Here is a 27,904-nt window from a genome sequence, read left to right as displayed (position 1 = left end):
CACTCAGAAGAATATCCTGCTAGGGGCACCTCACAGTGGTCCACGGAGGGGCTTTGGGGAAAATATAGACCCCTGAATATGTTCATAAAATGTACACAAATCACTATTCTCTGAAGAGAAAGTTTTCATCATTTTATCAAAATGATCTATGACTCCTAAAAGATGTGGAAGCCTGGGTTTTACCTGGTCTAAGCAGTTACTCTGGAAGGTTTAGGCTGCCCTTGGTGGGGGATGGTTGGGGGTGCACATAAAGGAGCAATTCCTGCTTCCCTTACATCTGCTTCCGCAAGGGAGAGTCTCAGGGACGCCCTGAACCCATCACTGAAGAGAGAAGTCCTCAGGAACCACACAAGGTACATAAATACGGATTATTACAGTGACTCTGCCAGCCCTCAGGGACTTCCCAAAGCAACTCACTCACCGGCAACCTCACTCAACTCATTATTACCTGGAACATGAGGCAGCCAACTGAGGGCAAAGGGCGGGAGACTGGGAGACTGAACATTTGGGGAGTAAAAACACAGCTAAGAGGGCAAAGTGGTCAGGTTTGGACAAGAGAAACCATGCAGCTTGCCCTCCTCCTCATCCCAGGCTCTAGAAAGGTGCCCTGTGACAGTCAGGACGGGCTGGAACTTCTGGTACTGAAGTGAGAATGACTGAGGGTAGGGCTCCCTTGCTCCTCCTAACAGGAGTCAGCAGCATCTACTCTGAAAGAACTGTGGACTGAGAGGGATCTCACGGGTCGTATGCCATTCTGCTGACCTATCACCTGCATCCTGAGCTCCAGCTCAGCCCTGAGCCTTGGCCTCTGGGCCACAGTGCTCAGTGCCAGGATCCCCCTGGGAAAGTCAAATACAGGCTTGTGTTCTTCAAAAGGTGCACTACACAGTGGGCCTGCCACTGGGGAGGAGAGGGAAGAGGCCAGCCTGAGGACACCGTTCCTTTGGGCTGGCAAGCAGTGAAACAGCAGCCTGGCCCCCATAGCCCAAATCCCCACAGTGCACAAGCATGAGAGCCCCCCTTAAAAATGGGGAGAGGGGAGGTGAACCAGTGTAAACATATATGTGCCTTAAAGTGTACGGCTGAAACTTACTGGATTTCATTAATCAATGTCACCATTAAATGAATGAATGAATAAATAAATAAATGGGTCGGGCAAGAGTCGGCAGACGTTTCCTGTAAAAGGCCATATGGCAAATGTTTTAGGCTTTCTGGGCCATATGATCTCTGTCATATTCGACTGCTATTTGCAGGACAAAAGCAGCCATAGCCAACACGTAAATCAATGAGCATGGCTGTCCCAGTAACATTTTATTCATGGACACTGAAACTATAACTTTATATCATCTTAATATTGCACTATATTCTTCTTGGGATTTCTCTCAGTCACCAAAAAATGTAAAAATTATTCTTAGCTCATGAGACATAAGAACTAGGCAGCAAGCCAAATGTGGGCCATAGACTGCGGACCCCTGGGGCAGGACGATGCTTCCCCATCTATAATGAACTGCCTGGGCTGAAGGGGGTTCTTGTAAAAATGCAGATTCTGAGCCATTAGGTTGGGAATGGGGCTGAAAACTGTGCATCACTAACAAGCTTCCAGGTCATGCTCACACTGCAGATTTCAGGACAGGATTCAAGCAGTAAGAGGTTAGGAAACCCCTTTCAGAAGTTCCTTGAATTGCAGGGTACTAAGTTTGCCTGGAAGCAGGAATTCTCCAGAGCCTGCCTGCCTACCAGCAGGTGCCTGAGAGGGCAGAAGTCTCCAGGGGGTGTGGCTGTGGCAGGCCTTCTTCATGGGTGGCTGCATGTCTACATGCTCAGACCTCAAGTTATGCTAACCCGGCAACATCACCTACCATGTCCCCAGGGCCTGAAGCAGGAAATTGCGTGGGGAAGATTTATTTGCTCTTTCACCAGTGTTTGCACATTCTTGGTCATTTATAAACATTGGTTCTTAGGGGCTGAAATAGTCTCCTCAAATCAGGCCTGAAAAAAGCCTGATCTCTAGAATTTAGAGATTAGGGTACAATTTGTTTATGTGTGGTGGGGGCGGGGAGAGGGGGTGTCAAAATCTGAGAAAAATAAAACTGCTAAATTTGCAGTGGCTGAAGACCTCAATATGGGATGCTATGCCAGGAAAAGTGTATTCAAAATTCCCCATAACACTGGAGGCTTCCTTGCAGCAGAGCTTGGCAGCCATGGGGTCAGGAAATGCCTCCTGAAAGGAGGGAGCCATCTTAATACTGCCCCAGCGAAAGGCACTGAAATTAGGAAGTCTAGACAGGCCTTCTTACCATTAACAATGTAAGGTCAGATCTATGCCCCTAGGACCAGCCTTCAGCTCCCCCATCTCTTCTCCGGGTCCACAAACAGTGGGGGCCTCCCAGTCCTGTTCTTCATCCCCTGGGTTTGAAGGAAAATGGGAAAGAACTCTTTGCCAGTTGACCCAGGTGCACTGTCTAGCAGCTTCACTAATAAGGTACTTATGTCATCTTTTTAATTGAAAGCGGGGGGGGGGGGTCGCTATTTTTCTCTTGTAAAGCCCACACTTTATTCTTTGGGACTTAGACTTTCCAGAAGTTGTCCCTGACTCCCACCTAGTGGCTCCTTCCAGTACTGCATATGCACAAAGAACTCCACCCACAGGCACACCAGTCCTGCCCAGGACAGGAGTTTCTTGGGAGTCAAGCACAGGAAAGAAACTGCTGACACCTATGACCTTCTGAGCTCTCACTCAAGTTCACACCTGTCATAGGTGTAGGGCAGGAAACACAGGCTGGAAATTGGCTCAGAGTCTCAGCAGTTTTTATTTTTGAAAAATGGGCACCAAATTTCTCCTCTTTTTAAGATTTAGAGAAAAGGGGTTTTTTTTTTTTTCCTACAAAACTCTTGTTTAAATTTTCAAAATGAAGACATTCAATAAGCATATATCCTGGCCCGTATTTTGTCCCAGACCTGGGTGGAGAATGAAGATAGAGGTGAATGAGAAATTCAAGCTCAGTTTATAATTCAAAAAACAGCTTTTTCTCCCCACCGTTTTTGCAATTCTTCTGGCTTTTCAATATGGTAAACAGATTTGCTTCTTTTGCCAGAATAAAAGATTGCAAGCTGAATCTGGCAGGACTTCCTGGGCTTTGTTTGAGGAGCTGGGAGCTGAAGAAGCCACCATCTGCGACGAGGTACTTGAGCTGAGTGAGGAAGGGGGTGGCCATGTGCCCTCCTGGGCCTGGGTCTCTTTCTTTGTTTCTTGAGACTAGTTAAGAAGGTAACTGAGGTGGTAACAGAAAGAAAACTAACTATGAGTGGTGAACACACAATGTAATGTATATATGCCTTACCCTTTAATTGTACACCTGAAACTTACTGGATTTCATTAACCATTGTCGCCATAATAAAACTAATGGAGAAGGAGGGGGAGGGGGAGGGGGAGGGGGAGGAGGAGGGGGAGGAGGAGGAGGTGGTGGAGGTGGTGGAGCTGGTGGTGGTGGTGGAGGTGGTGGTGGTGGTGGAGGTGGTGGAGGTGGTGGTGGTAGTAACTGAGGATACCTGAACTGACCAGGAGGATGTCAGGAGGTGAGCACATATCCCAGATGGGGCCTCACTCCCCCAGCCCAGCCAGGCCTAGCAGAGGCTGCCCATTGGGGACATCCTATTTCACTGGTCTTGAGATGTCGGCCTCCACTGACCCCTGACACTGGGCAGCTACACCTAGAGAGGCTACCTAACCTGCCTCCACTTTGGAAACCAAAACGTCTAGACTGTGGAAGGCAAAGGCTGGTGACTACAGGAGGCCACTCAATATAGCCTCTCGACGAACTGCAGAACTAAAATATTTGGCCAGCTCTCACAGACTGTCAAACCAGCTGTCATTTCCAGTAGGAAAACTGAGTCCCAGGGGAGGAAAGATGAGGCTTGCCCAAAGCCAGATACAAGTGAGTGGCTGAGTACTGACTGACCTTTTGATGCATTCCTACTACCCATACTGCCTCAGTCTGGTTCAGTTCCCTTCCACCTGCTCAAGCACACTAACCAGGACACCTGCAACTTTGCAAGGGAAAACCTGGGTTCCTGCTAGGGTTAAGCCTGCTCCGTGAACCCTGCTTCCAAAGAGGAGCCCAGAGTACAGTCCCTCTGGAGGTTCTCTACTAACCTCTCTCCCTTGCTCTAGAGCCTAGGCTCTGCCCTAATTTGCCCTCACTCAGATGCTAGGTTTGCCTGTCTTTCCTTGGACTTAATCTTGAGCTCCTGAAGCCTCAGGTCTTCACCAAGAATCCTCCCAGACCACATGCAATGCCATTAGACAGCAGGACAGACTGGTACCTGGTAGGAGATCAAGAGCATATATCCCAGACTGTTAGAGGGTTCCCAGAGCTGTTCCATCTGGAGACTGTTGGCTCTGGTATCTCTTGAGCATTGCGCAAGGACCTGCGTCACCACTGTGCACCAGGCTTAGTCCACTTCCCTTCACCACCTGGCTGTCTCCAGCCCTGTAGGGCCCACTGGACACTGGCTGACTGGCTCCTGTATGGTCTCAACCACTCAGTGTGGCCCTAAATCTACCTAAGCAGACTCTACCCAGCCCAGCCAAGTAGATATTGAGGGACAGTGACGCCCCTTCCAGGCTAAAACTACAGCCAGATTCCTGGAAGTGGCCACAGTAGCAATAGCCCCTTCCTGCCTGTGGTAATTATCAAGGCCACTAATGAGCACTGCTCTCCTCTCCTACCTTCAGGACCATCTGGCAGGGTTTAGGGGCTCTCGATCAGGAATGGCCATGCTCTCCCTAAGGGGATCACCCCCCACATCACCACAGGTCTAGAAGGTAGCAGTGGGAGGGGAAGGAGGCTGCTCCTTTCTGGAACTCAGCTTCGCTCTCATCAGAGCAGAGGTGCCTCAGCCTTCCACCTGGGCTTCAGCTTCCTGCTCTATGCCCTCTATGACTGTGAGCTTGGCCCTGTCCATCCGTCAAACATGAAAGAAGACATTTTCAATTCCTGAGGGTGCACTGTTCTGGGGCACAGCACAGGACAGCCCCACTGATGCTTCTCTGCAGGCCAGGCCCCAGCTTGCCTTGGGCTGCGGGAAACCCCGCCCCTACACAACAGCCTAATCTGAAGTTCCCTGGTGCTCCACCAACTTTCCAGGGATAGGCCCAGAATTCAGACGAAGACACTGCTCTCAGATAAGAGAATACAGGCTCTGTGTTCCTTTCTTCATTGAAGCCCCACAAGGTGTCCCCAGCTCAGAAAGCCCCACACATACCCATCAAGGCCAAGAAGCCTACCTTTCCTCATTTGACTGTCAAGGAAGGGAAAACCCTGTGGTAGGCTCCAGAATCCTGGAAACCCACTCGCAGTCCAGAGACGCTGACTCCTGCTCTACCAGGTCTGCTCTACTTAGTCTTTAGGATGAATCTGACCTATTTGTAATTATCCTCTCAGAGAGTCCTTGCTGTTGCTGTCTTTCTGTGTCCAGGAATGCCAGCACCCAGCAGGGGAGGAACCGGCCCCACCATAACGAAGCACAGCTACCCACAGTCTCTCTGATGCACTAGGACCAGGAGCTCCCTCTCCACATAAAACATATACTTAGGGGTCCAGGACTAGCCTATCTGCAGTTTATTCCATTCTAACCACCGACCACTTCCCTATATCCACCTCTTCTACAGTCTTTTTTTTTTTTTTTTTTTTTTAAGGCAAGGCAACCCTTGGTTGACCTTGCAGATTGCAAGGACCTTGTCAGTTTACAATCCCTTATTTTTTAGGCCAACAGCACCTGGTCTTCCTAGGTGGTCTCCCATCCAAGCACTAACCGCTTAGCTTCCAAGATCAGACGGGATTGGGTTTGTTCAGGGTGGCATGGCCATAGACTGCAGCCTGTTTTCTTGTGCCTGAAGACCTACAGTTTCTGATGAACAACAACAGTAGAAACCACATTTCCTACCATGTGAGCTGTTCCCTCTTGCCACAGCTGATTAGCCTTTGGGTAGACAACTGACCCAAGGACAGCTAATCCATAGCTGTCGTAAATTAAGTCTTTCATCTCTATTTCTTTTGCATTTGCCATTTCTTCATATGCCTGGAAGACTTAGCTCAAAAACTCATGAACTAAGCCAGTCAGATTCTCTCCTTTAAGAATTTGAGTTCTCTATCTCTCTTTTTCTGTCGCTGACGTGTACATGCGCACATGCGCACACATGCACACACACACACAGAGAAAACAAAAATAATTTCACAATTAACAAAAATAAAATCAAAACTTGAGGATGTGTGGCAGTTGCTGTGCACTGTCTTCCTAAGGGCTGTTCATTTCCTCCACTTCCGCACGGTCGGTTCCTTCCTGACAGAGGCCACCTACTGCTCTGGTGAATGAAAGTCCCAATACTTGTTTCCCAGCCTCCCTTGAAGCTGACCATTGGGACCATATAGAAGTATGCAGAAGGGTTTCAGAGAAAGACTGTCCTTCCTAATTACAGGTGAAGGGGAAAATGACATGTTTGTGTCTGTGTGAGGTCATATTGCTGGAGCTACGGTAGCCATCCTGTCTTTAGGGGACACATCTGAAGAAAAATCAACCTCCTGAGAATGGTGGAGTAGAAAGGTGGGAGGAGCGAGAGGCCTTGCAGCCATACCAGAGCTACTGATTTAACCCTGCACCGCATCCTCGGACATCTTGTTAGTGACATACATACTTCCTTATTGTTTATGCCACTCTACTGGAGGAAAATCCCAACTGACAGAGATGTCAACAAGGCAGAGTGGGACCACGTTAGGCCAACATACGACAAAGCAGTAGCTGAGGTATATGACAAAGCCAGTTGTATACAGAGGAGAAGAGTGTAGAGATGCAAAAAGTGCACGAATGAGAAGGCAGGCACAGGAGGACTGCCTGCCTGATCCCTCGAGCAGCCTTACTAGTTCCAATTTTAAACCATGTGTAATTTAATTTTAAAATAATTCAAGAGAGTCTCTGTGGTTTGAAGCAGTGCTTCTTAAACTTTAATGTGGATGTGAATCACATGGAGATGGTTCTGTGAGTATAGGGTGGGGATGGGGGGTGAGGGAGAGTTCCATATTCTGCACTTTTTTCCTACAGGCTACCAGGGAAGGCCAAAGCTGCTGGTCCATAGACCACAATTTGAGTAGTAAGGGCTTCTAACTAAAAGTATCAATCTAAAAAGTACCAGTGGGTTGGTTCACTGCTTTAAATCCTACTTCCGCACTGATAAGACCTACTATGGAATGGGAGTGTGCTCAGATGTGACTTCAGGTCTCAAGACCTAAAATACAGACAGGCTGTCGCTGTCCAGAATCAAAACCTTAACATCCAGCCCTCGCATCTTGGAATGTTTATTTGAACTTCTGACCCCCTGAAAAGTACACCATTCATAGGCTGATGGCTATAATTACTCCAAAAGATTTATGAATGCAACAATTTTTAGGAAAATCTCTCCAAAGGAATGCATTTCTCCAACCATTGGAAGTAAACACAAAACAGATCTGCAAATCTAAACACAAGCTGTATTTGCAATGCACCTTGCAAAAAACAAACAACCATGTCGACTGCCTTTGGATCAAAAATATTTTTTAAAAAATTTTTAAATAAGTTATAAAAGTTAGATCTCTATTTCATACTGCATAATAAAAGGTATTACAGATGAAATAGTTAACGAAAAAATACAAATCAAACCACTAACCTACTGAAGGAAGACACAGGTGAATATTATTTGATATGAGATTAGGAAAGGTCTTTGTAGAGATAAAAAAAAAAAAAAAAAAAAAAAAAAACCCAAACAAGACTGATAAGAGTTCTTTACATTCCTTTTAAATTCTGTCTCAAAAAGCACCATAAGCCATAAACAACATTTAACAACATTGTGAGGAGAATAAAGCAAAGAGCTAATAAAGGTCATTTAAACATACAAAAAAGCATTAAAATCCTAATAGAAAAGAGCATAGAATATGAATAGACCACGGTTGGGTAGGCACACTCAGGGACCTGTGATCACTGAAGTGTGTGGAAAGAAAATATTAAAACTATTTTTTAAACCGTCCTTTAAAAATCTTTATTTTGGGAAATGTTTTATAATTAATATATATTTGTACAATACTGCATAGGCAAATGTGTATATATGGAGAATGAAATTTTTTTCAGATAGAGGTATGAGATCAAAAGTTTAAAGATCATACAGAAGATTAAATACTAAACTAATGGGGGGAAAAACTTAGTCTTCCTATTAAAGAAATTTAAAAAACAATAAAAACATTTCCCTATGACATTAGTAAAGCTGTCTTTTTAAAAATCGTAATGATTATTATTTATCGAGATGCACAAAAGCCCTGTTAATGAAATATAAATGGGTAAAATCTTTCTGAAAGGTGGTTGAGAAAAATGTGTCAAAGCCTTAAAGGTATATTAATACCTTTGGATTAGAGTTGCCAGATTTATAAACTACATGGGACATGCTTATTAAAAATTATTGATTGCTTGTCTAAAATTCAAACTTAACTGAGCATCCTGTATTATGACCCTACTTTAACTCTATACACTACTTATCAGACTCTATCTTAAGGAACGATCTAGAGACAAAGACAAATATTTTTAGACAAAGACATGCTCTAGTAGTGCCATATACTAGCAAAAGATTAAAAATATTCTAAATGTCAATATTAGAGAAATAGTCACACAGTTAAGGCATATCTGAACAAGATGAAAGCACATACACAGTCACTGTAAACTACACAGGAAAGAATATAAACACCAGTTATTTTTTGTACTCTGGGCAGACTAGGCTTTTCTCAGGGAAGCCACTTAAGTGAATCTCTTGGTTATATGTGGTAAGGTCCCAAGTGGAGCAAAATCGCACTGCACCCTAATGCAGGCTTCAGGGACAGTGGAGAAGGCTCTGTCTGGGAGTTACCAGAGGGACCCAGGCACAAGGTGACAGGCCAGCGCAAGGACAGAGAGAGTCAACAGGTGCCTCCGGAACAGAAAGTAGGTTAGGATGTAACCTATAACAAATGACATCTCCGGACAAGGTGTCTGTCTCAACATCCTTGGTCTATAGTTCCCAACATAAAGCCCTCCCTCCCCATTTAGTGGTCCGGTTCCTGCCTTCCTAATCCTATGGATGCTTTTGAATTTTGGCTTGGGTTTGTAGGACTCTAGCTTTAAAACATCGGGTCCAACCTTTTTGACACCAGGGACCGGCGCTGCTATGAGAATCTAATTCCCGATTATCTGAGGTGGAGCTGCGGCAGTGATACTAGTGTTGGGGAATGACTGCAAATATAGATGATGTTTCGCTTGCTTGCTGCTCACTTCCCGTTGTGCATCCCAGTTCCTAACAAGCCACAGACAGGTACCAGTCCACGGCCCGGGGGTTGGAGACCTCTGCTTTAAAAGACTGCACCCCAGCTTTCATCCTCAGACTCAGCTTAGGTAATCACATGCTTCTTCCAGCTTCCCAGGTTCCTCCCTCCAGTCCTCAAATGGCTGCACTGCAGGTCACTTCCTCAGTGGGCCAGCTTCTCTCTTGACCCATTCCCAGATGTTACTAGTTTCTTAATGTTGACCATCTGGTTTCCACAGGGAGGGAGATGGGTAACCAAAGCCACATATTTACATCTTTGGTTACTCATCTGCTTCCCTTAGAGACTAGGAGGTATGATGGTTTAATCTAGAAAGAGCAGGAGGAGGTTAAGGAAACCCTCATTCTACAAAGGATAGGAAACACTTCTAGGGCAAGGAGGTCTGAAGAATAGGGGCACAGGTAAAGGAATGAAGGAGATGACAAGATTCTGGTCTGTTGTAAGGAATGAGGAGCGGAGGATGCAGCTGGGGGTGGACACCCCAGCTAGGGAGTTAGGGATTACAACTCAGTGAGTAGTACATATAACCTGGGGAGAAAGCCTTCCATATCTGATCATCTCTAGCCCAGGAATTCCCTTCCCAGGAGAGGGCTGGAGCACATAGGCAGGCCGACTGTACAGCTTAAGCTGTGTGACTGGGTACTACCTTCTTCCTGGGGAGGACCACCTTGTGGGGGTTGACCAAAGCTGGACTGGAAGCAAGACTGGAAAGTGCACAGATGAAGTAAGTAATAGCCCCAGGCAGTGGGGGCCCTTCAGGGGCTCCAGGATTATGTTTCCCAGTGGTTCCCCAAACAGGCCAAGGGCCTACTCACCAAGCTCTCCTCAAACCAGTCCTTTATGTAGAAAGCTGTGGGGCCTGGGATCTGGTTCAGGAGGGCTGCCCTTTCCTGAGGATGCTCCAGCATCTCCAGGGCCAGCCTCAGGTCCTCGATGAGATGGATCACTGGAAAGGGGTTTGTGTATGAGGCAGGGGAGGCTGGTCCAGGCTCACAGGTCCCATCACTAATTTCTGCACTTATTTTCGTGCCTAGAACAAAAGAGAAGTGGGAACCTTGGTAAGAAAGCTGGGATACCATGGACCGGGAACTGGTAAAGAGCAAAGGTAGTGAAAGGAGAGGGAGACGGGATGGATAAGAAGCCTAGGAGGACACTTCTATCTCAGCAGAATTACTCACAAAGCAACCTTCACAGAGATCATCTTTAATCGTGGGCTGGACATGATAGGAAGAGACCTGTCAGAGGTGAATGACTGTGCCCATAGGGACTGACATATGGAAGCTCACACTGTTAGACAACTGGGGGAACACAGCTAGCCCTGACCAGTGACCATAGATATGCTAGCTAAAACAATGAGATACCGTTCTTCAGCTTTTAGATTAATAGCCTTTTTTTCTTCTAAGTCAATGTGGTAGCTTGTCTGCACAGATGGCCACCAAAAATTCCTCCCATCCTTGCCATCCTGAGGTGGTTCCTGACTGTAAGCTGGCTTGGTGAACAGGAACCTTTCTGGATCTTCCCAACTGGGAGAGGTCTATATTCTCTGACATACTCATACTTTTAACCTGTATAAATTACTCTGTATATCCACATCTCACCTTCCCATTATGGGCTGTGAAGTCTCTGAGTGCAGAATCCCTGTCATAGTTAGCTGAGTTCCTAGCACCATGCCCCTGCCCAGTAGATGTCGAAGGGGAATCTGACTGAACGTCTGCACATGTGCTTGGACCAATAGCTAAGAGGAGGAGTACTCGAACTTCCTTGGAGGTCTGAAATATTGGCTCAGATCTTTTTAATTTGATATGTCCAAAACAGGACAGTTTTTGCCTTTCTAAGCCCCACCATTAAAAAACAAAACAAAACAAAACAAAAACAATCTTCTTTGCCCAAGTACAGTGATATATTTTTCAAAGCAAAACGGGTAACACAATCTAACGAAAAATTTCCGTGCTTCTTCCAGCAGCAGTAAGAAACACTTTAGAAAATACAGCTTAATGGTGGAATTTCTAGGGCATTTGGATTGTTTATAAGGCAAATGGGATAAAATATTTGAAATGTGGCTTCTGCTGGAAAATGTGGACTGTAAGGCCACCACATCCACGGTTTTACTGCAGGCCTGATGTCTATTTCCAGGTCCCTTTACTTCTAAGTGCCAACTTCCTACTTACCATGGCAGCCTCTGGAATGCGAAATCCACACAGAAGGAAACAATTACCATCTGATTGCCTGTTTGCTTTCTGAAAGTGCAGGATAGAGGGAATCATGGATCACAATCCACAAACAAGTCTGTGGCTCTGGGGAGCTAGGAAACTGCCCAATTACCCACACGCTGATGTGTGCTCAGCACTCTGGCTCCTGCAGATCCAATTTAGAGCTGACTGGGAAGGGCCCCAGCCAGACTCCAGTCAGGAAAATGGACAGAACAGACCAAGACCTCCATTCTCCACACAATTGATGAGTAATCCTTCATCGTGGACACATTTCAATATACACATGCAAATACAAACACTTTAAAAATGTAGGATGAGTCAGGCCAAAAGTAAATGAGTAGACTGAGATTTTCATTAACTATATCACTCTGTGGCCTTGGACAACATAAAATGGAAAGACAAGCACATGCGTACCTGCAATTATAATAATTATAAATGCATTAAACTCACCTATTTAAACTCAAATATCTGAAGAGCAGGATAAATTAAATCCAGTTCTTTGAGGTTATCAAGAGAGACATATAACAATTAAGACACTGAATGACTGAAATACAAAGTGCTCAAAAAGATAAAACTAAATACTCCATACAATGAAGTATTTTGATCACACTGTGAAAAACAACCACACACACAAAGTCACCAGATAAAATGATAAAAATAAATTTAAAAATCATCTGAATAGTCCTATAAAATATTAAACCATAATTAAATTTTTTTCCAGAGGAAAAAAAGCTTTTATAAGTTCTATGAAACCTTCGAGAAATTAATAATTCTAATCTATTTCATTCAGTATAGAAAACAAGGGAATGCTATCAGCTCACTCAACAAAGAGAACCTAACAGTACAACTTGTAGATCAGAGTGTGAATAGTGACCGTGGACTTGTGCAACTTAGCATCCTGAATACCACAAAGAAAAAATTATAGACTTTCTCACTAATAAGCTTAGATTACCAATTTCTAAACACAATTTTACAGAATCAAGTCCCATTGTAACCATCTCCCTTGGGAAATGACAGATCAAGCAGATCCAAAAAGAAAATTAAAAGTAAAGGAGTGACGTATTAGAACAAGAACAACAAAGAACATATAAAAAAACTTTGTCCCAGACAACTAGAGCTGGCACATGGTGCTCAAGCACACATTAAGCATTTTACCAAAACTGACTGCAGACAAGGCCATATAGGAAGTCTCAACAAAAATCAGGAACTATTATCAGGGATACTTATTCCCATTTTCATATTTCCATGGGAAGGGAGGGTGGTTTCAACTACAGGCACATTTGTGGCCTCTCCCTTGCTTCCCCTAACTCAATTTTTCCTCTGAAGGAGGAATGCCTCCTCTGATGAGAGAGCTAAAAGAAGGAATTCTCTCCAAAGCTGCCTGTCACTGGATGTAAGCATTATTCTTAGAGAGGCTTTCTGAGACCAGCTCTGCCCCAGCTAAGTGGAAGTCTGTATTTTGGAATTAAGTTAAATTTGGGGTATAAGCGCGCGCGTGCGTGTGTGGGTGTATGTAGGATGAGTGGTATTCAAAATCCTAATTGCAGCTTCAGCTCGAGCTAACTTTCCTAGTCAGTAAAACTAATGATAAACAATGATCTATTCCTTAATTGGTTTAAAATGAAGGAGAATAAAGATGTTTTGTTTATTGATCCTTATGTTAGACAGAGTAATGACACCCCCACCAAAGATATCCATATCCTAAACCCTGGAAGCTATGTATGTACGTGTAACTTGTATGGTAAAAGAGACTTTACAGATGTGATTAAGAGTCATGGGATGGGGAGATTACCCTGGTTTATTAATCACATGAGCTCTTAAATCAGAAGAGGGAGACAGATAATTAGGTCAGAGAGATGTGATGTGAGGACTCAACTGGCCTCTGCTGGCTTTGAAGGTAGAGGAAGGGGCTCATAAGCCAAGGAAGGTAACAGTATTATACCAGCAATAGAGCAGAGAGAGGCAGGCTAGTTGCATAGAGAAAACTCTCCAAGAACACCCAAAGATACAAAAACATACATACATACTTTTAAGCAACTGGACTGAAAGAAACCTTCAAAGTTCAGAACCTTAGGGCTAAGAGCATTTGAGCTGGTGTTTGCCCTGTAGGCCACTGCCACTTCTCTGATATTCTAATACCTGGATTTGAATGGGCCACTTGAGGACAGGAGACAATGCTTAGGGCCTAAGCAAAGGGAGAGATTGGATGGAAGATCTCTGCATAAAGCTAGGATGCAAAAACGCAATATCCTCAGTAAATCAACTAGAAAAAAGAGGATGATGGCTGTTGAACAGAGCTTGCCACTGTTGGCCATTTCAATCTCTTTATACAAAGGGTAGTCTTTGACATCTGAGCCCACTACACACCTCAACTTCCACTTTGACTCTTCAGGTCGATGCCATAGCAGAACACTCTCAACCTGAATCCTGAACAGGAATCAGACAGCTTTGTTACTGATGACTACTACATGCTGATGTACCTCAGAGAGAGCATGGACAAAACCGATTATCGGTTCTGAGCATGGACCCACCATTATGGGCCAAGGTGACTAATCTGTCTTGATCAGAACTTACTCTGCCCCTAATCTTTAAATCTTAAACAAAACAAAAACCCAGACACTAATCAGATTTGGCACAAAGGCCTGGATAGAGCAAACTCTTTTTTAGCTGTCCTTAAAGAGATTCCTTTTTACTACTTCTCATCGATGGATACAGCTTGCAGATAATTGCATGAGTAACCTCCTGCCACAGTGAGGAGGAATAAGTGCCCTCTGTCCTCACCATGGGGTTCTCTGGTCCTAGTACAGAAGTGGCCTCAAAGAAGAGCCACTGCACCTGTTAGCCCACAAATTAAGCCTCTGCAAAATTAACATATCTGGCAGTTGCCCAGGGCCATCCAGAAGGATATAATTAAGCAATACATAGTTCACTTTCACTTGTCAACAGTGTGATTCAATTATAGTGTTATTTGCAGGTGAATCACAGGGACTAACTAGGGAATGAAATCAAAAGTTAACATGTACTAGAAGCTACAACAGTGGTCTTTTGTACTAGAAACAAATCATTTGACAAGGGTCCTAGAGTCTTCAATAGTCACCTTTTCCCAATTTCCTGGCATAAAATTCCAGGGTTCCAATCAAATAGTCATACCCGGGATAAACCCATTCGGGTTTCAAGAATTAAACTTTATAAAAAGTTTCATTTAATAGTCATATTTCTGCTCACATGGCACTTCTCTATCTCACACTGATAGAGCCACTGAGCACTCTGAGATGAGGGTCACCAGACTATGGCTCAGAAGGGGCTTGTTTGACACCTCTACATCGGGATGTCCTCTCAGAGTATTCCTGCCCTGGTTGTTTATGGGAGTGATACTCTCCTGCAGTGTTTGTACCGATTGGAGAAGAGGGACACTTTTTTTTTTTTTTGACATTAAATTAAATGTTTAATTATATAAACACTAGGAAACATGCCCTAAATGTACTCTTTTTTGGTAAGAGTATTGGAGAGTGAATGGTAGCCATCATACTATAGAATAATTAATAAAGGGAAATTCCTTATTATGCAGTGTTATGATTATGAATAATCATTATTGAAGGAATTGTGTTTGTTTTCATAGGAATCCAGTTGTTTTCACATGATTTGGGGTATGCAGAAAGCCTATAAAATTTTCTTCCATTGAAATAAGTGGTAATTGTGCTTTCATAAAGTGAGGGAATACAGTCCTTGGGTACACACTTGAATACTTTAACAGATGCAAAAGCAATTGTATTTTGGTAATGTTGACACTACTTGATATTGTTTGACTTCAAATTAATAAGAAAATGGAATTAAAGAAAGGATGACTTAAATGTTTACACAAAAATATCATTTCTACAGAATCTGTGGTATCACAATGTGGTGACACAGTTTAAAACTTTCCTTTAGCTACGCCACCCTTTAAGCAAATGAACCTTTTCTGCAAAGTCTAATGTGTAAGAGAGATGAGAGCAAAGTCACTCTGGCTAAGGGATTGGAAGCAACAATAGAAATGGACCCTGCTCCCAACTAACTCTTTTCTCCTATAGATAGCCCCACAGAGTCTCTGAGGCTCTACCCTACACCATCATAAAACCAACACAGAAATGAAAGAAGCCCAGAAGAGACTCAGATGGCCCTGGACTCATTTCTTAGTTTTGCAATTTACCAGTACTATGACCTTGGGTGGCAAAAATAATAATGTCAATACTAATATCAACAGAATAGGCATAACTTATACCAAATGAGTACTTGGTGCCTTATTTGCATTAATTTAATTGTTCCAATAATAGGAGATAGGTACTAATTTTACTACTGGTTTACATATAAGGAAACTGAGGCTCAGAGAAATTAAGCTATTTTCCTAAAGAACCCACAGCCAGCAATAAGTGGTCAAGCTAGGATTCAATCCTCAACATTCTAACTCCATAGTCCACAGTAACCACCATTAAAATGCCTAAGCCCTTTGGTCCAGTTCCTCCCAATAATGTTGAAGATGAGGAAAAGTGTCCAGCACAAAGGCATTCAATAATTATCATTCTTTTCATCACAAATGGCATAGAACATATGTCCTCCAGACTCTCACTATCTGATGTCTGTTATCAAATGTCTGTGTGAGCCAATTAATACTTAAAAGATGGTTCACAGGACATGTCAACCACTGAGTTTTCAAAATAATTCGTGAGTTGTTATTTCAAAAGAATCAGCCAAAGGCACAAGTAGAGAAAATAATAAAGTTTAGTATGCAGCCAAATCGAGGATATGGACAGAAATGACCAACTGCCTCCTAACCAATGAAAAAGAGAGCCTGTTCACAAAAGTAAATAAAATATACATGTGACAAATGTTTATGAAACACATATTAGGTTCTGCAGACCAAGCACTGGAGATCAAGCAGCAAAGCCTCTGTCCTCATGGAACTTATATTCTGGTACAGGAGGCAGACAATACGTAGAGACAAAAATAAATGAATTGGGTCAGGTGGTGAAAAGTTCTATAAAGAAATATAAACAGTATGAGGACAGGGTGTGATGTGGGGGGTTGCAGTATTAGAGAGGGTCAGGGGAAATCTCTCTGATGTGGCGACATTTCACCAGAGACCCGACCTTAGTGTACCTGGAGGATAGCATTCCAGCAGAAGGGACGGCAGACGCAAAGGCCCTGGGTCATCCAGAGCACATGGCCAAAGTGAGATGAGACGGAGGGAAAGTGGATAGGAGATACAGCCATAAAGGGAGCCTAAGGCCAAATCACGCGGGACAGTGCTGGCTATGACGAGAGATTCAGATTTTATCCTGCGATGGGAAGCCATTGAAGAGTTTTGGGGAGAGGAGTGATATGATTTGATTTACATGTAAAGGACTGCTCTGTGGAAGATGGTCTATAAGAGGGCAAGAACAGAACAGATATCCTCAGATGAAGATGTATTAACTTACAAACGCTGGCTGAGTCTAATGAGGCAAGCACAGGCCTTATTCAGTGAAAACCTCAAAACTCCAGCAAGTCAAATAAGGGCCTGAATAAATGAGAACTCTACTGTGTTCCTAGAAGACTTCACATAAGAATATTTTGTCCTTCATTAATTTATCAAGATCTAACATTTTATAGAGCTTACTACATGCCAGGCACTGTTCTAAGCACCTTACATGTGTAAGCACAGCAACCCTCTAAAGTGGGTGCTATTCTTATTCCCATTTTAAATATGATGAAACTGAGGCACAGATCATCCAAGTAACTTGAAGGATTTGTACAGCTGGAATTTGAACAAGCAGTCTGGCTACAAGTGCTCCCCCTGACTAATCTACAAAGAATGCCTTGGAATGTCTTAGACTGCCTCTCTATCAAACTCTCAAACCCGTTCCTGACACAGTGGCCCGCCACAACCTAAACGGGCCCTTAAGGGTTAAGGAAGCCCTTCCAGAAAGAACCAGGCAGTGGAAGGAGGAAGCAGCTCATTGTGCTGGAAGAGCAGAAGGATGGGTCTCCCAGGTTCTATATCACAGGCAGGACCACTCCCTCCACGCCCATCCCAGAGCCTTGGCTACAGACCTTGCACCAAGGTAAGGCCCTGAGGATCCAGCCATGTAATTCTCTCAGAGATAGGGGATTCTGCCACAGGCTTTGACATTTTAGGAATGCCTGTGTGGACAAATTATGGGGAAGAAAAAGGAACTGACCCCTCACGAGGCTGCCTGCTTTAGGAGATGTCTTATTCATCCCTCACAGCCATCCAAGAGCTCTGTGCTCTGCCAGGAGCTTTCTGAGTCTCTTCCTTGCTCCCTGGCTGAGGGCTCAGCAGTGATGACCCGAGCCAGTCTGACAGTCTGACCCTGTGGCTATGATCTCAATGCACACAAGCCCCTAGGAGCTTCCAGATGAGATTTTCCAAAAAGATTGCTAGGAAATCCATGCTCTTGACTGTTTCCCCTCAATATGATTTCAGAGGCCCTAACCTAGAATAGGACATTCCAATTTATGGAGCCTCTGGAAAGTGGGACATTAGTCACAGCCTCTCAAGGGCTCTTCTGTTCCTTGAGAAATTAAATGCCTGACGGAAGACAGCTATAATATGTTGCAGGGCCACCAGTCCCATGAAGAAGCGTCCACACACAGACAACTGCTCCCATCCCAGGTGCAAACAGCCAGAGAAGCCTGTGAGTCAGATGTATCTCTGCAGGATGGCAGGAAAATCAAACACCTGAAAAGAGGCAGTGTCAGGTACCTGTGCATGTCCTGGGCTCTTGCCACATTCAGCCCAAAACTTCTCCAGCTATAGCTCCACACAAGGCGCAAAGCCCCAAAGTAGCACACCCGATCAGCAAACGGGGCCACTGACCTGTATGACGTAAGGCTAGAATGAAAACCTGGGCTCTTTAGGAAAGATTTTCCATGACAGGTTTGTTCCAACCAACTTAGGCTCGGGTGCCACAGTCAAGGAGTTAATCAGCCCAAACAGCCTATTGGCACACTCTTCCAAACCAGTTTTGCTAGATCTCTTCTTGAGAATAACTGGCTAATGCAAATATGAAGCCAAACAGTTGTGATGCATAAAAAGCAATATGGCATAAAGAAATTCTTTACGTGATGAGGTAAAACAATACAAAACTGCCTCCTGACCCCCAAACACATTGGAGACCAGCGAGGGAAGTGAGCTGACACCTGCATTTAGGTGGCGAAGTCTGCTCGACTTCGAGTTTCAGCTTGACTGTAATAAGTCATAATGCACTCTGAAGAATTTATAATAAAGTCAATCTCATTGCACCCAGATCGCCTTGCAGCCAAGATCCAAACTGTGAAGCCGTTAGATGCATCCTAACATATGGTGCATCCACCCTGTCTCAACAGAGACTGAAACTCACCAGATATCAGTGTTCTAGAAGTTTGTACTCTTAGAAAAGAGGTGGCATAGACAATAAAATAAAATAAATCTAACAAGGGGCTTCTCTCTGTGCCAAAAAGAGAAGTGAGAGAAAACAGTTTCTCAGGTGTGGGGGACGAGCCAGCAGACAGTAGGGTTCCCTGCCCGTACCTGCAATGATCCCGTCCATCTGCTCCAGGGCAGCTTCCAGCGCATGACTGGCATCAGAGGCCATGACTCCTTCTCCCTGCTTAGTCTCCTCCTTCTCTTACTGAAAATTCAAATACAGAACAAAAGAAAAATTACAGAGAGTTCCACATTAGGCTCACAGGACCGCAAAGCCCTTTCATCCTGTCATTGTACAGCACCCTCTCAGAATCCTCGTAGCTGACCCGCGGTTTCTGCCATCTCTACGGCCTCTCCTTCCTGGCACGACAGCTCTTTTCCCATGAATCTTTAGCACATAATCCTATTCACTTCTGTAATGAAAAGCCACCAGAGTAACCTGTAGCAGCAAAACAACAACCGCCACTGTTCACCATCATTACAGTCCCAGGCTCCAGAAGCTCCAACCACCACTGGGGAGGAGAAGGCCCCCTACGTGTGGGTCACAGCAAGCGTTTAGCTGTTTTATCTGCATTTGTCCGACACTTGCAATGCTTTCCTTGGGCAATTGTGATCCAGGCTGAGAGGACTTAACTGCCACCTTCGCTTTACGAATGGCCCAATGTGCCCCACCTAGGAAGGCTGCAGGCTCACTGTCTTGGGGAGAATACTGTCCCAGGACAGGAGCACTGTCTCTTACAGTTCTAGTTCTACACTACCCAGCAGCATTCAAGGTGTAGAATCCCATTTTCCCGGGGCTGGACAACTTCAAGGATATACGGTCTAGCCCCCCACCCAATGCTGAATCTCTTCTGTATTGAGAGAGAAAGAGATGGCAATCAGTTCCATCTCCAGACTAACCTGCCTCTAAGAAAATTCTTTCAGCTGAACTGTCTTCCTGTAGCTTCTTCTCATTGTTCTTGCTTCCCACTCCTTCCCTGGGTGGCAGTATTTGTAATCCTAAGAAGAGATTTAGCGCATGCCTATAAACTAGAGGCAGGAGTTGTTTGCTCATTCAGCAAAACCATGTGTGTGCCCAATGGGCACAAGCGCTGTGGAGAACAGAGATATGGCTCCCATACTAAGAATGGCGCAGGTAAGGAAACAGAAGGCTGAGGGTCTCTGCTCATTTTCCCTGGGACACTGGATCTTTGGAATGAAGAGAAGAAAGTGAGTAGCCACGGAAAGGTGGCTTTGGGGATGGTGTGGGAAAGAATGTTAGGACCACACAGAACCACACTGAACTATACCAGGTAGGAGCAGTTAAATAGCCAGGGTTCAAACTCAACTTTGCCATTTACTGTATGATCTCTGACCTCAGTGTCCTCATCTGTAAAATGGGAATAACGACAGCAACTAACTCACAGGCTCATTGTCACAATTAAATGAGGAATTACTCTTTCCTAGAAAATGCTTAGTACATTCCTTTGCACCCTGTATGAGCTCAATATGTGTTAGCAGTCTTTAAAGTGAGGAAATAACCTCAGAATGTATTCGTCCAGGATAGCGCAGAGGATGATAGACTTTAAACTTCAGGAGGGAGAACCCAAATAACACTAAGAGGTTGGTTCCTTTGGAGCAGGTAGGGATGGCAAAGAAAGATAAACAATCATGCATGTGGGGGGATGGGGTAGACCATAATTCATAGGTGCAAAGGACAAGGAAAGGTCAGAAACAGGCACTGCAGGATCTGCTCCCGGGAATGAGGATGGGAGCTTGCAGAAGAGGTGGAGCTTCCAGAGGAAGCTGAGCCTCCCAGCTACAACAACGAACAGAGCTGGTTCACAGGAGAAGAGCAGCCTAGATGGCTACAGAGCAAACACAGTGTGCAAACCTCAGGGTCTGAACGGAAGCTAGTTTGGGTGGGGACAAAAAGACAAGACGGCAGGAAAAGGGACACGGCAGAAGCAGGGCAATATTCAGCACATTCACACCTGTTCAGCCACCCACGATAGCAAAAGTTTGAAATTTTTTCCTCTGAGGACTTCCCACTGCATCCAGGAAAAAACCCAACTCCTGTAGAATGAGACGCGGTGTGATCTGGCTGAGCCAGTCCCACACGAACCTCCCTATCACTCCTCGTGCTGCTGCGGCAGCACTGGTCTCCCATCTGCCCCCAACACTCTAAGACCTTGTCCTCCTCTGAAAGATTACACCTACTGTCCCCTCTATGCTGAGCTCACTTTCTCAGCAATCTGGACTGCTGATTTAGTCTCATCCTTCAGGTCTCAGCTGCAAAGTATCTTGAGAGACCTTCCTTGCAGGCCTCCATCTAAATAGCCCTTTCAAAGTATAGCAATAACAAAGCGTCTTGTCCATATATTTATTGCTTTGCTAACTGACCTTGCAAACCCTCCACATGAAGGCTTTGTGCATCCCATGTGTGCAGTGCCTACCAGAGTTCTTGGTATAAGGAAGTTTGAGTAAATACTTATGAGTAAGTGGATTGGATCGATGTAGCCAACATTCCTGGAATCTTGCTGTGCTGGGCCTTGGGGGGATATTGATAAACCAGACTTAGTCCCTGTCTCCATGGGCCACATGGTCTACTGGAGAAGACAGAAGTATGAACAGATAATTATGATGCAGTGTGAGGCATGCTTAAAGAGGCAGGAATGCAGTTTCCCTGGGTCTTGAAGAATGAGTAGGAGCTTTCTCAGAAGGGGGAGAATGCTATTCCAGGCAGAGAAGCATGTAAGGGCAGGATGTAGTTGGCAAATGTCAATATGATTGACAAGATTATACAGGAGCATCTAGTTGCTCCAAATGAGTCAAAGCCTTCCATGGCATTCACATAAGGATGACAAGGGCAATTAATTAGAGGAGCTTGGGAGTCACACCCACTACTTCAAGGATCTTGATACCAGTGCTCAACAAATCAAGTGACCTCAGATGTAAACACAACAGAGATTTTAAGAAAAATCTCATATTTCAGTAGATTGGCCCCATGTAGGGTCTTACTACCAGGGTGAAAATTGGGGGGGGGGGGGCAGTTAGAAGGTGCCAAGCCCAGAGAACCCAGGCGATGTCCCCTTGCTACACATGGGGCATAAAAGACAAACCGTGGGCCCTCTGCCCCATGATGACTTTGTACCTGGCAAAGAGCAAGCAGGGTGGACCCGTGGGAGCTGGTGTGAAGCAAACATGAGTCAATGGTGTATCATATTTGCAACCCAGGAGCCTGGGGCCGGTAAGGTTGGGAGCACTCAGGAGCGGGGGAACCTGCTTTGGGAAACTGAAGAGCTGCTTTAGACCTGCTGGGTCTGAGGTGATGGCAGCACAGCTGAGTGAGAACAGGCCCTGCCAGCCTCTGTCACGGGGCGGCTGTGAGGTGCTAGTGGGGTACAGAAGAGATCTTCGAAGGGAAAAACGTGCGATGGGAGTGATGCCTCTGGCCCCGATCTATGAACATAGGCACTCGAATTGGAACGGGGAAGGCGCAAGGTCACCAACCATCCTTATTCTGGCAGTTATGGCCATTTTTTGCCCTCACAACTGTCGAGGTTAGAGTTCCCTGTCAGTAAAGCATGACGGCACAATCCCTGCCTTCCAGGAACTTGGAGTCTCAGAGGCACACGTCACCTGTGGCATTCAGAGTGTCTGGTGTCTTCTGTGTCTGTTCACCCCCACAGGACACAGTACCTCCCTCGGGAGCCTGGGTTCATCAGGGATGTGGGGCTTACGTGCAGAAAGCTCCAGAATGTATGTGCCAGGAGGCCTCCCGGAGAGAAGCGAGGTGAAGAGGCCAGAGAGTGCATCCATCCGGAAGAAGCAATAACCCAAAGGGACTGGGAAAGAGAGCCCATCCTGGGTGCACTGCAAAGGGACAAGCGAAACTAGGGCCATCTCCAAGTAGGGGGTGAGAGTGGAACTGAAATCGTGTTGCCTGCCAGTGAGAGGGGAGCTACAGCAGCCACGCAGGCCTGACACGGAGCGGACAGCAGAGGGAGACACTGTGTTCTGCCGACTCTAAGGAGGGGCGCCCCGCCAGGCCAAGAAGGAGAGGAGCAGGCAGGAGAGAGTGTTGTTGACATGCTCAATACAGTAACAGTTGTTACACTGGCTGAAAGCATTTTCATTCTCTGGACACTTGGGCTATTAACAGAGCCCTGAATTTGACCCTGATGAGCAGACGGGCTTCTTATACCAAGAAACTGGCTCATCCTTTGCTGTAAAGATAAGGCAGGGAATGTTGTTTAGGAAAAGTATGGTCCATTCATCCTTCCCTTCACCTACACGCCTCTCTAGATGCTGTCACCTGTGATGATGTCTAAGGCTGGGGCTTCTCCCAGTACAGACCTTATCCCTCCTCTTTGTTGCCAGCCAAGGAGAAAATGACCCCCATAGCTGTAAGACCAACCAATGAGGAAGGAACAGCCATGTTTAAAATGACAGTATCTGGTAATAGATGTTCACAGCTACTTGAACTGTATCACACAAAGGCTGGATCTGTATGTGTTCTGAAATCTAGAAAGTAAGCCACAATTAGCTGCCCATCATCCAGTGCATTCTGAGCCAAGCAGGGATTTAGATACTTTATTAACAACTTTCGAACTCAGCAAAGGAAAATTAGAAGTAGGCAGGAACCACTGATTAAGATAAGTCTGTGCAAGTAAACCTGAACATATCGTATCCCACCCATACTTCCACTCCGTTTTATAAATTACCTTTCTCTCAGTAAAGTGGTTAGAGTTGTGAGTGTTTTGGGCAGGTTCACACCATCCTGGATGGAGGAAGGAATCAGGAACAGATCTAGACTCCCCCAGGGTCTCCTGTGCCAGCGCTGACTCCTCAGCAGCTGCAGCCAGATGAGGGCCAGTGTCCCTGAGTAGAAGGCAAGGCCTAAGGAAGGAACTCTCAGCCAAGAACTCACCACCAAACATCTCATGCCTCTCCCTAAGTGGTCAACAAGAGGTAAAGTCACCATATCACAAGAAAGCAAAGACTTCTCCTTATAATTTGCAGGTTACCAATAAACCACAGCTGCTCTTAAATGGTTATTTTAAGAAATAAATACTTCTTGCTGTATACCCATAAACTTGGGAAACAACCTCTTAAAGGATACAGGAAACATATCTCTTTGGCATAGTAGAGCAAAAAGCCATTTACAGCATTAAAAAAGGAGGAAGAGGAGGACGGGGGTGGCGGGAAGGGGATGGGGGAAGAGAAGGGGAGGAGTAGAAGACAAGAAGGACTACAGAGGAAGACATACAAAGGAAATTGATGGCAGTGCCTAAATTCTCAGTCACGACCCATATCAACCAATAACAACTTTCTTTTCAAAGGACAAGGAAGGAAGAACACAGGTTTTATAGCCAGACAGTCTTGAGTTAAAACCTGGGTTCTGCTGCTAACGGCTGTAGGTCTTTAGACAAGTTATTTTAACCTCTCTGAGCCTCCATTGTCTCATCTATAAAAGTAGTATAAACCAATCTCATTGTTGTGAGGGAAAGTAAACAAGACAGACCTCAGGTAAATACAGCAGATTGAAGCCAAACATCTAATTTAGCTACCCACTGAAACGACAGCCGAGGAATTTATTTCGAAAGACATAAACCCACAAGGATAAGGAGAACGTGAAGGAGACAAGGCGGCAGCTGTGAAGCAAGCACGAAAAGGCAGCCGGTCCTTCTGGACGGAACCGAGACCCCGAGACCGGGCTGGCACGATGGAGGGGTGGGAAAGTGCTTGTGAGCAGTGGGGGCGGAATCGGAGAGAGAGCTGACTCATCTTCTAGAGTGGGAACTCACAAGTCACTAGATAAGGACAAAAAGAGAAAGTAGTTGACCAAGTATTTCTTGCAATATGGATAAAAAAATACTAAAAGAATTTTAAGCGGCAGCATCTTAGGAAGAACAATAGGAGGTGGGTAGGTGAGGAAATGTGTTTTAACAAATCATATACAACTATTTGACTTAAATTGTGGAGCTATGATAAAAATAAAAATAAAATTTAAAAATATATGCCTGGCACAGAGTACAGATTCAATTAGTATGTGCTACTTTCTTGGGCAGATTTCTGTTAATTACTTGCTAAGAGTTTATCTAACATTATTTCATATACTATTACTCTCCATACACCACTTAGGAATTATTCTCCCCCTTTTAAAGATGAGCAAACAGATTAGGCAATTTGCCTGAGGTTGCACACCATTCTTTCTCCCATTCTTCCACTTTGTCTCTAAGACAGGAACCCAGTGGAGGGTTGTGAGCACAGGAGGATTTAACTTAGCTTTTACAAGAAACACTTTGGATGGAAACAACCTAAGTCCCATCAATGGACGAATGAATAAAGGGATGGTGTGTGTGTGTATACAAAATGGAATACTATTCAGCAATAAAAAGGAAATCTTGCCATTTGCAACAACATGGATGGGCCTTAAGGGTGTTATTCTGAGTGAAATAAGTCAGACAGAGAAAGACAAATACCACATTATGTGGAATCTGAAACAAACAAACAAAATAAACTCATAGATACAGAGAACAGACTGTAGGTTACAGAGGAGAAGGGGGCTGGAAGAAGGGCAAAATGGGTAAAGGGGATCAATTAGAAGGCGATGGATGGGAACCATACTTACAGTGGTGTTCACTATGTAGTATATACAAATATTAAATTATAATGTACACCTGAAATATGTGTAATGTTGTATGCCAATTTTACAGCATAAAAAAATAAATAAGTAAAAATAAAAGGAACGCTTTGGCTGCTGCTTAAAACATGGACTGAGTGCAAGGGTTGAGGGTGTCGCAGTGAACACAGGAAATCCAGGCAAGAGATGAAGGTTGCTTGAACCAGCACGACAGTGGTAAGTGTTCTAACCCTTGATATATGTCGAGGGCAAAGCTGGTAAGCTGTGCTGACAGATTGGATGTAGGCATGAGACGAGTCAGACATGATGACAAGATTTTTGCCCTGAGCTTTTGGGGAGTGGAGGTGGGTGAAATTAGGAGATTGTTTTGGCAATATTGTTTGGATGCCTAAGAACACCTAGGAAGTAGGCATTTAGAAATCCAAGTCTGATGTTCAGAGAGAGGTCTGGGCTGCAGGTAACAATTTGGGAGCCATCTGCATAAAGATGGTATTTAAAACAACTGTTCGAAGTAACTTAAGTAGTATAGACAAAAGAATAATAATGAGAATAAGAATAAGAATAAAAGGAAGCGGGCCCAGTCTTTTTAGGACACTCCAATGTGCCGCCTTCAGGGAGGAGAACCGACAAAGGAGACTGAGGAGGAGCAGCCAAGAGAACTGAGAAAGTGGAGCCCTAGAAACTCAATGAGGGGTTCAGGATGGAGTATGCAATCAGTGAGCCAGATGGCTGCTGAATCAGACCAGAGACCATTCTCTCTCCAAACTCCCGCTGGTGGTGATCTCATCTGCCCCCACAGCCTCACCTGTGCCTGTATTACCTCATCCTAGCTGACTGCAATGGCCTGCTAACTGGCTGCCCTGCCTCCAAGCAGCCTCTCTGTTTAACCTAACTCAGTATTCCTCAGACTTTGCTGTTTATCAGAATCACTTGGAACGCAAATCAAGCACAGAGGCCCAGCATCATCTAAGTAGCAGAAGGCTTAATCTTTGTATTCTGACCCAGCTCCTCAGGTGGAAACTGAAACTGACCAAACTGATCAGAACTGCTGATGAAATGCAAACATAGGTCCCAACCACACACTCTTCTGCTTAGAAAGTCTCTAGAATATAATCCATACCTTTCACCATATGGACTCAAACTACTCAGTTGTAACTAACTTCTGTCATACCCCTCGGCAAACCTCTGCCCCATTCCAACCAAAGGTCTTATTGTGGACAGATTCTAATTGTTAGTTAATTGACTGTACCAGTTGTTTCCTGCTTTATAAACATGCCAGCAGCTTTGCCAGCTCAATCTCCATCTTCTCTTCAAGCCAGTTTTCCCAGGAAACCATGTTTAATCTTGCCCATCGAAATGTGATCTCCTCCTGTCTTTAATCTCACAGAAAGGAATGAAAAAGCAGCTGGGCATAGCCATTTCACCTATAAGCCTTCCATGTGCCTGGGCTCCTGAGGGCATCTCCCATTCTGTAGGCCCTGAGGAAACATTTACAAATTTACTGGTAAGACAAAACTATTCATTATCAGTGGGAAAGAAAAGCCTGGAAGACACTGAAGGCTGGGAGGAGGAAGTGGCAGCAGGTGGTCTGATGTCCCTCTCCATGTCCTCAAGCTCAGTGGACCCAGCCAATTGGTCTTCCCCAACAGAAGATGCTCCCCATACCTCAGTGACGTCACTGCAGTCGCCAAGCCAGAAACCTGAGAGTCATCCCTGGCTTTCCCTTCTCTCACCCACAGCCAGTGAGTCACCATATCTGGTAAAGCCTCCTTCCTCGTCCACCTCATCTTCACCTGCCTTGCTTCGGGCCACATCATCTCCCATCAGAATGACTGCAATGGCTTTCTGATCTGTTTTCCTGCCTGCAGCCTCACCCCACATACATCCCTTACCTTCCACACTCCAACCAGCAGGACAGGTCTATTTCACAAATCTCATCAAGGCATCCCAGCTCTTGCACAACTAACTCTTCACCAGCTTCCTATCACCCGGAAAGGAAGTTAGGGACCCATGAGATACTCAGGACCATGTGCTCTACAGTTAGACATGCATTTGGATGCCTGTTCTTCCCATCAGGGGCTATGCCCTTGGACAAGTTCAACATCACTGAACTTCATTTTTCCTATTTATAAAATGTGGGTGAAAATACACACATTATGCGATTGTGGGGATTCGATGAGATAGTGTATGTAGAAGTCCTTCGCACATGACTGGGCAGGAGTTCGCAACCACAGTAGTGATAATTCTTTAA

The 27,904-nt window shown here is 44.9% G+C and overlaps 1 protein-coding gene across 7 annotated transcripts in view; it reads right to left on the bottom strand.

Moving 5' to 3' along the window:
- The window catches only part of PPFIBP2 (PPFIA binding protein 2), a 132,191-nt gene that overhangs the window by 81,489 nt on the left and 22,798 nt on the right, over positions 1-27,904 (bottom strand). For 5 of the 7 annotated variants that reach the window (XM_016123034.2, XM_016123032.2, XM_016123036.2 and 2 more), the window contains exons 2-3: positions 19,131-19,230; positions 10,190-10,404 (exon numbers count right to left, since the gene is read on the bottom strand). In XM_016123034.2, the coding sequence (XP_015978520.2) occupies positions 10,190-10,404; positions 19,131-19,194 (279 nt within the window). In that variant the 5' untranslated portion in view covers positions 19,195-19,230. Of the gene's footprint in view, positions 1-10,189; positions 10,405-19,130; positions 19,231-19,925; positions 20,025-27,904 lie in introns of all 7 variants that reach the window. The other 2 variants (XM_016123033.2, XM_036221465.1) reach the window with 2 other exon arrangements.

This window comes from Rousettus aegyptiacus, unplaced genomic scaffold (assembly GCF_014176215.1).
Source record: "Rousettus aegyptiacus isolate mRouAeg1 unplaced genomic scaffold, mRouAeg1.p scaffold_m13_p_5, whole genome shotgun sequence".
Taxonomy (NCBI): Eukaryota; Metazoa; Chordata; class Mammalia; order Chiroptera; family Pteropodidae; genus Rousettus; species Rousettus aegyptiacus.
The sequence above is the reverse complement of the archived record's forward strand: the minus strand, read 5'-3'. Positions and strand labels throughout refer to the sequence as shown.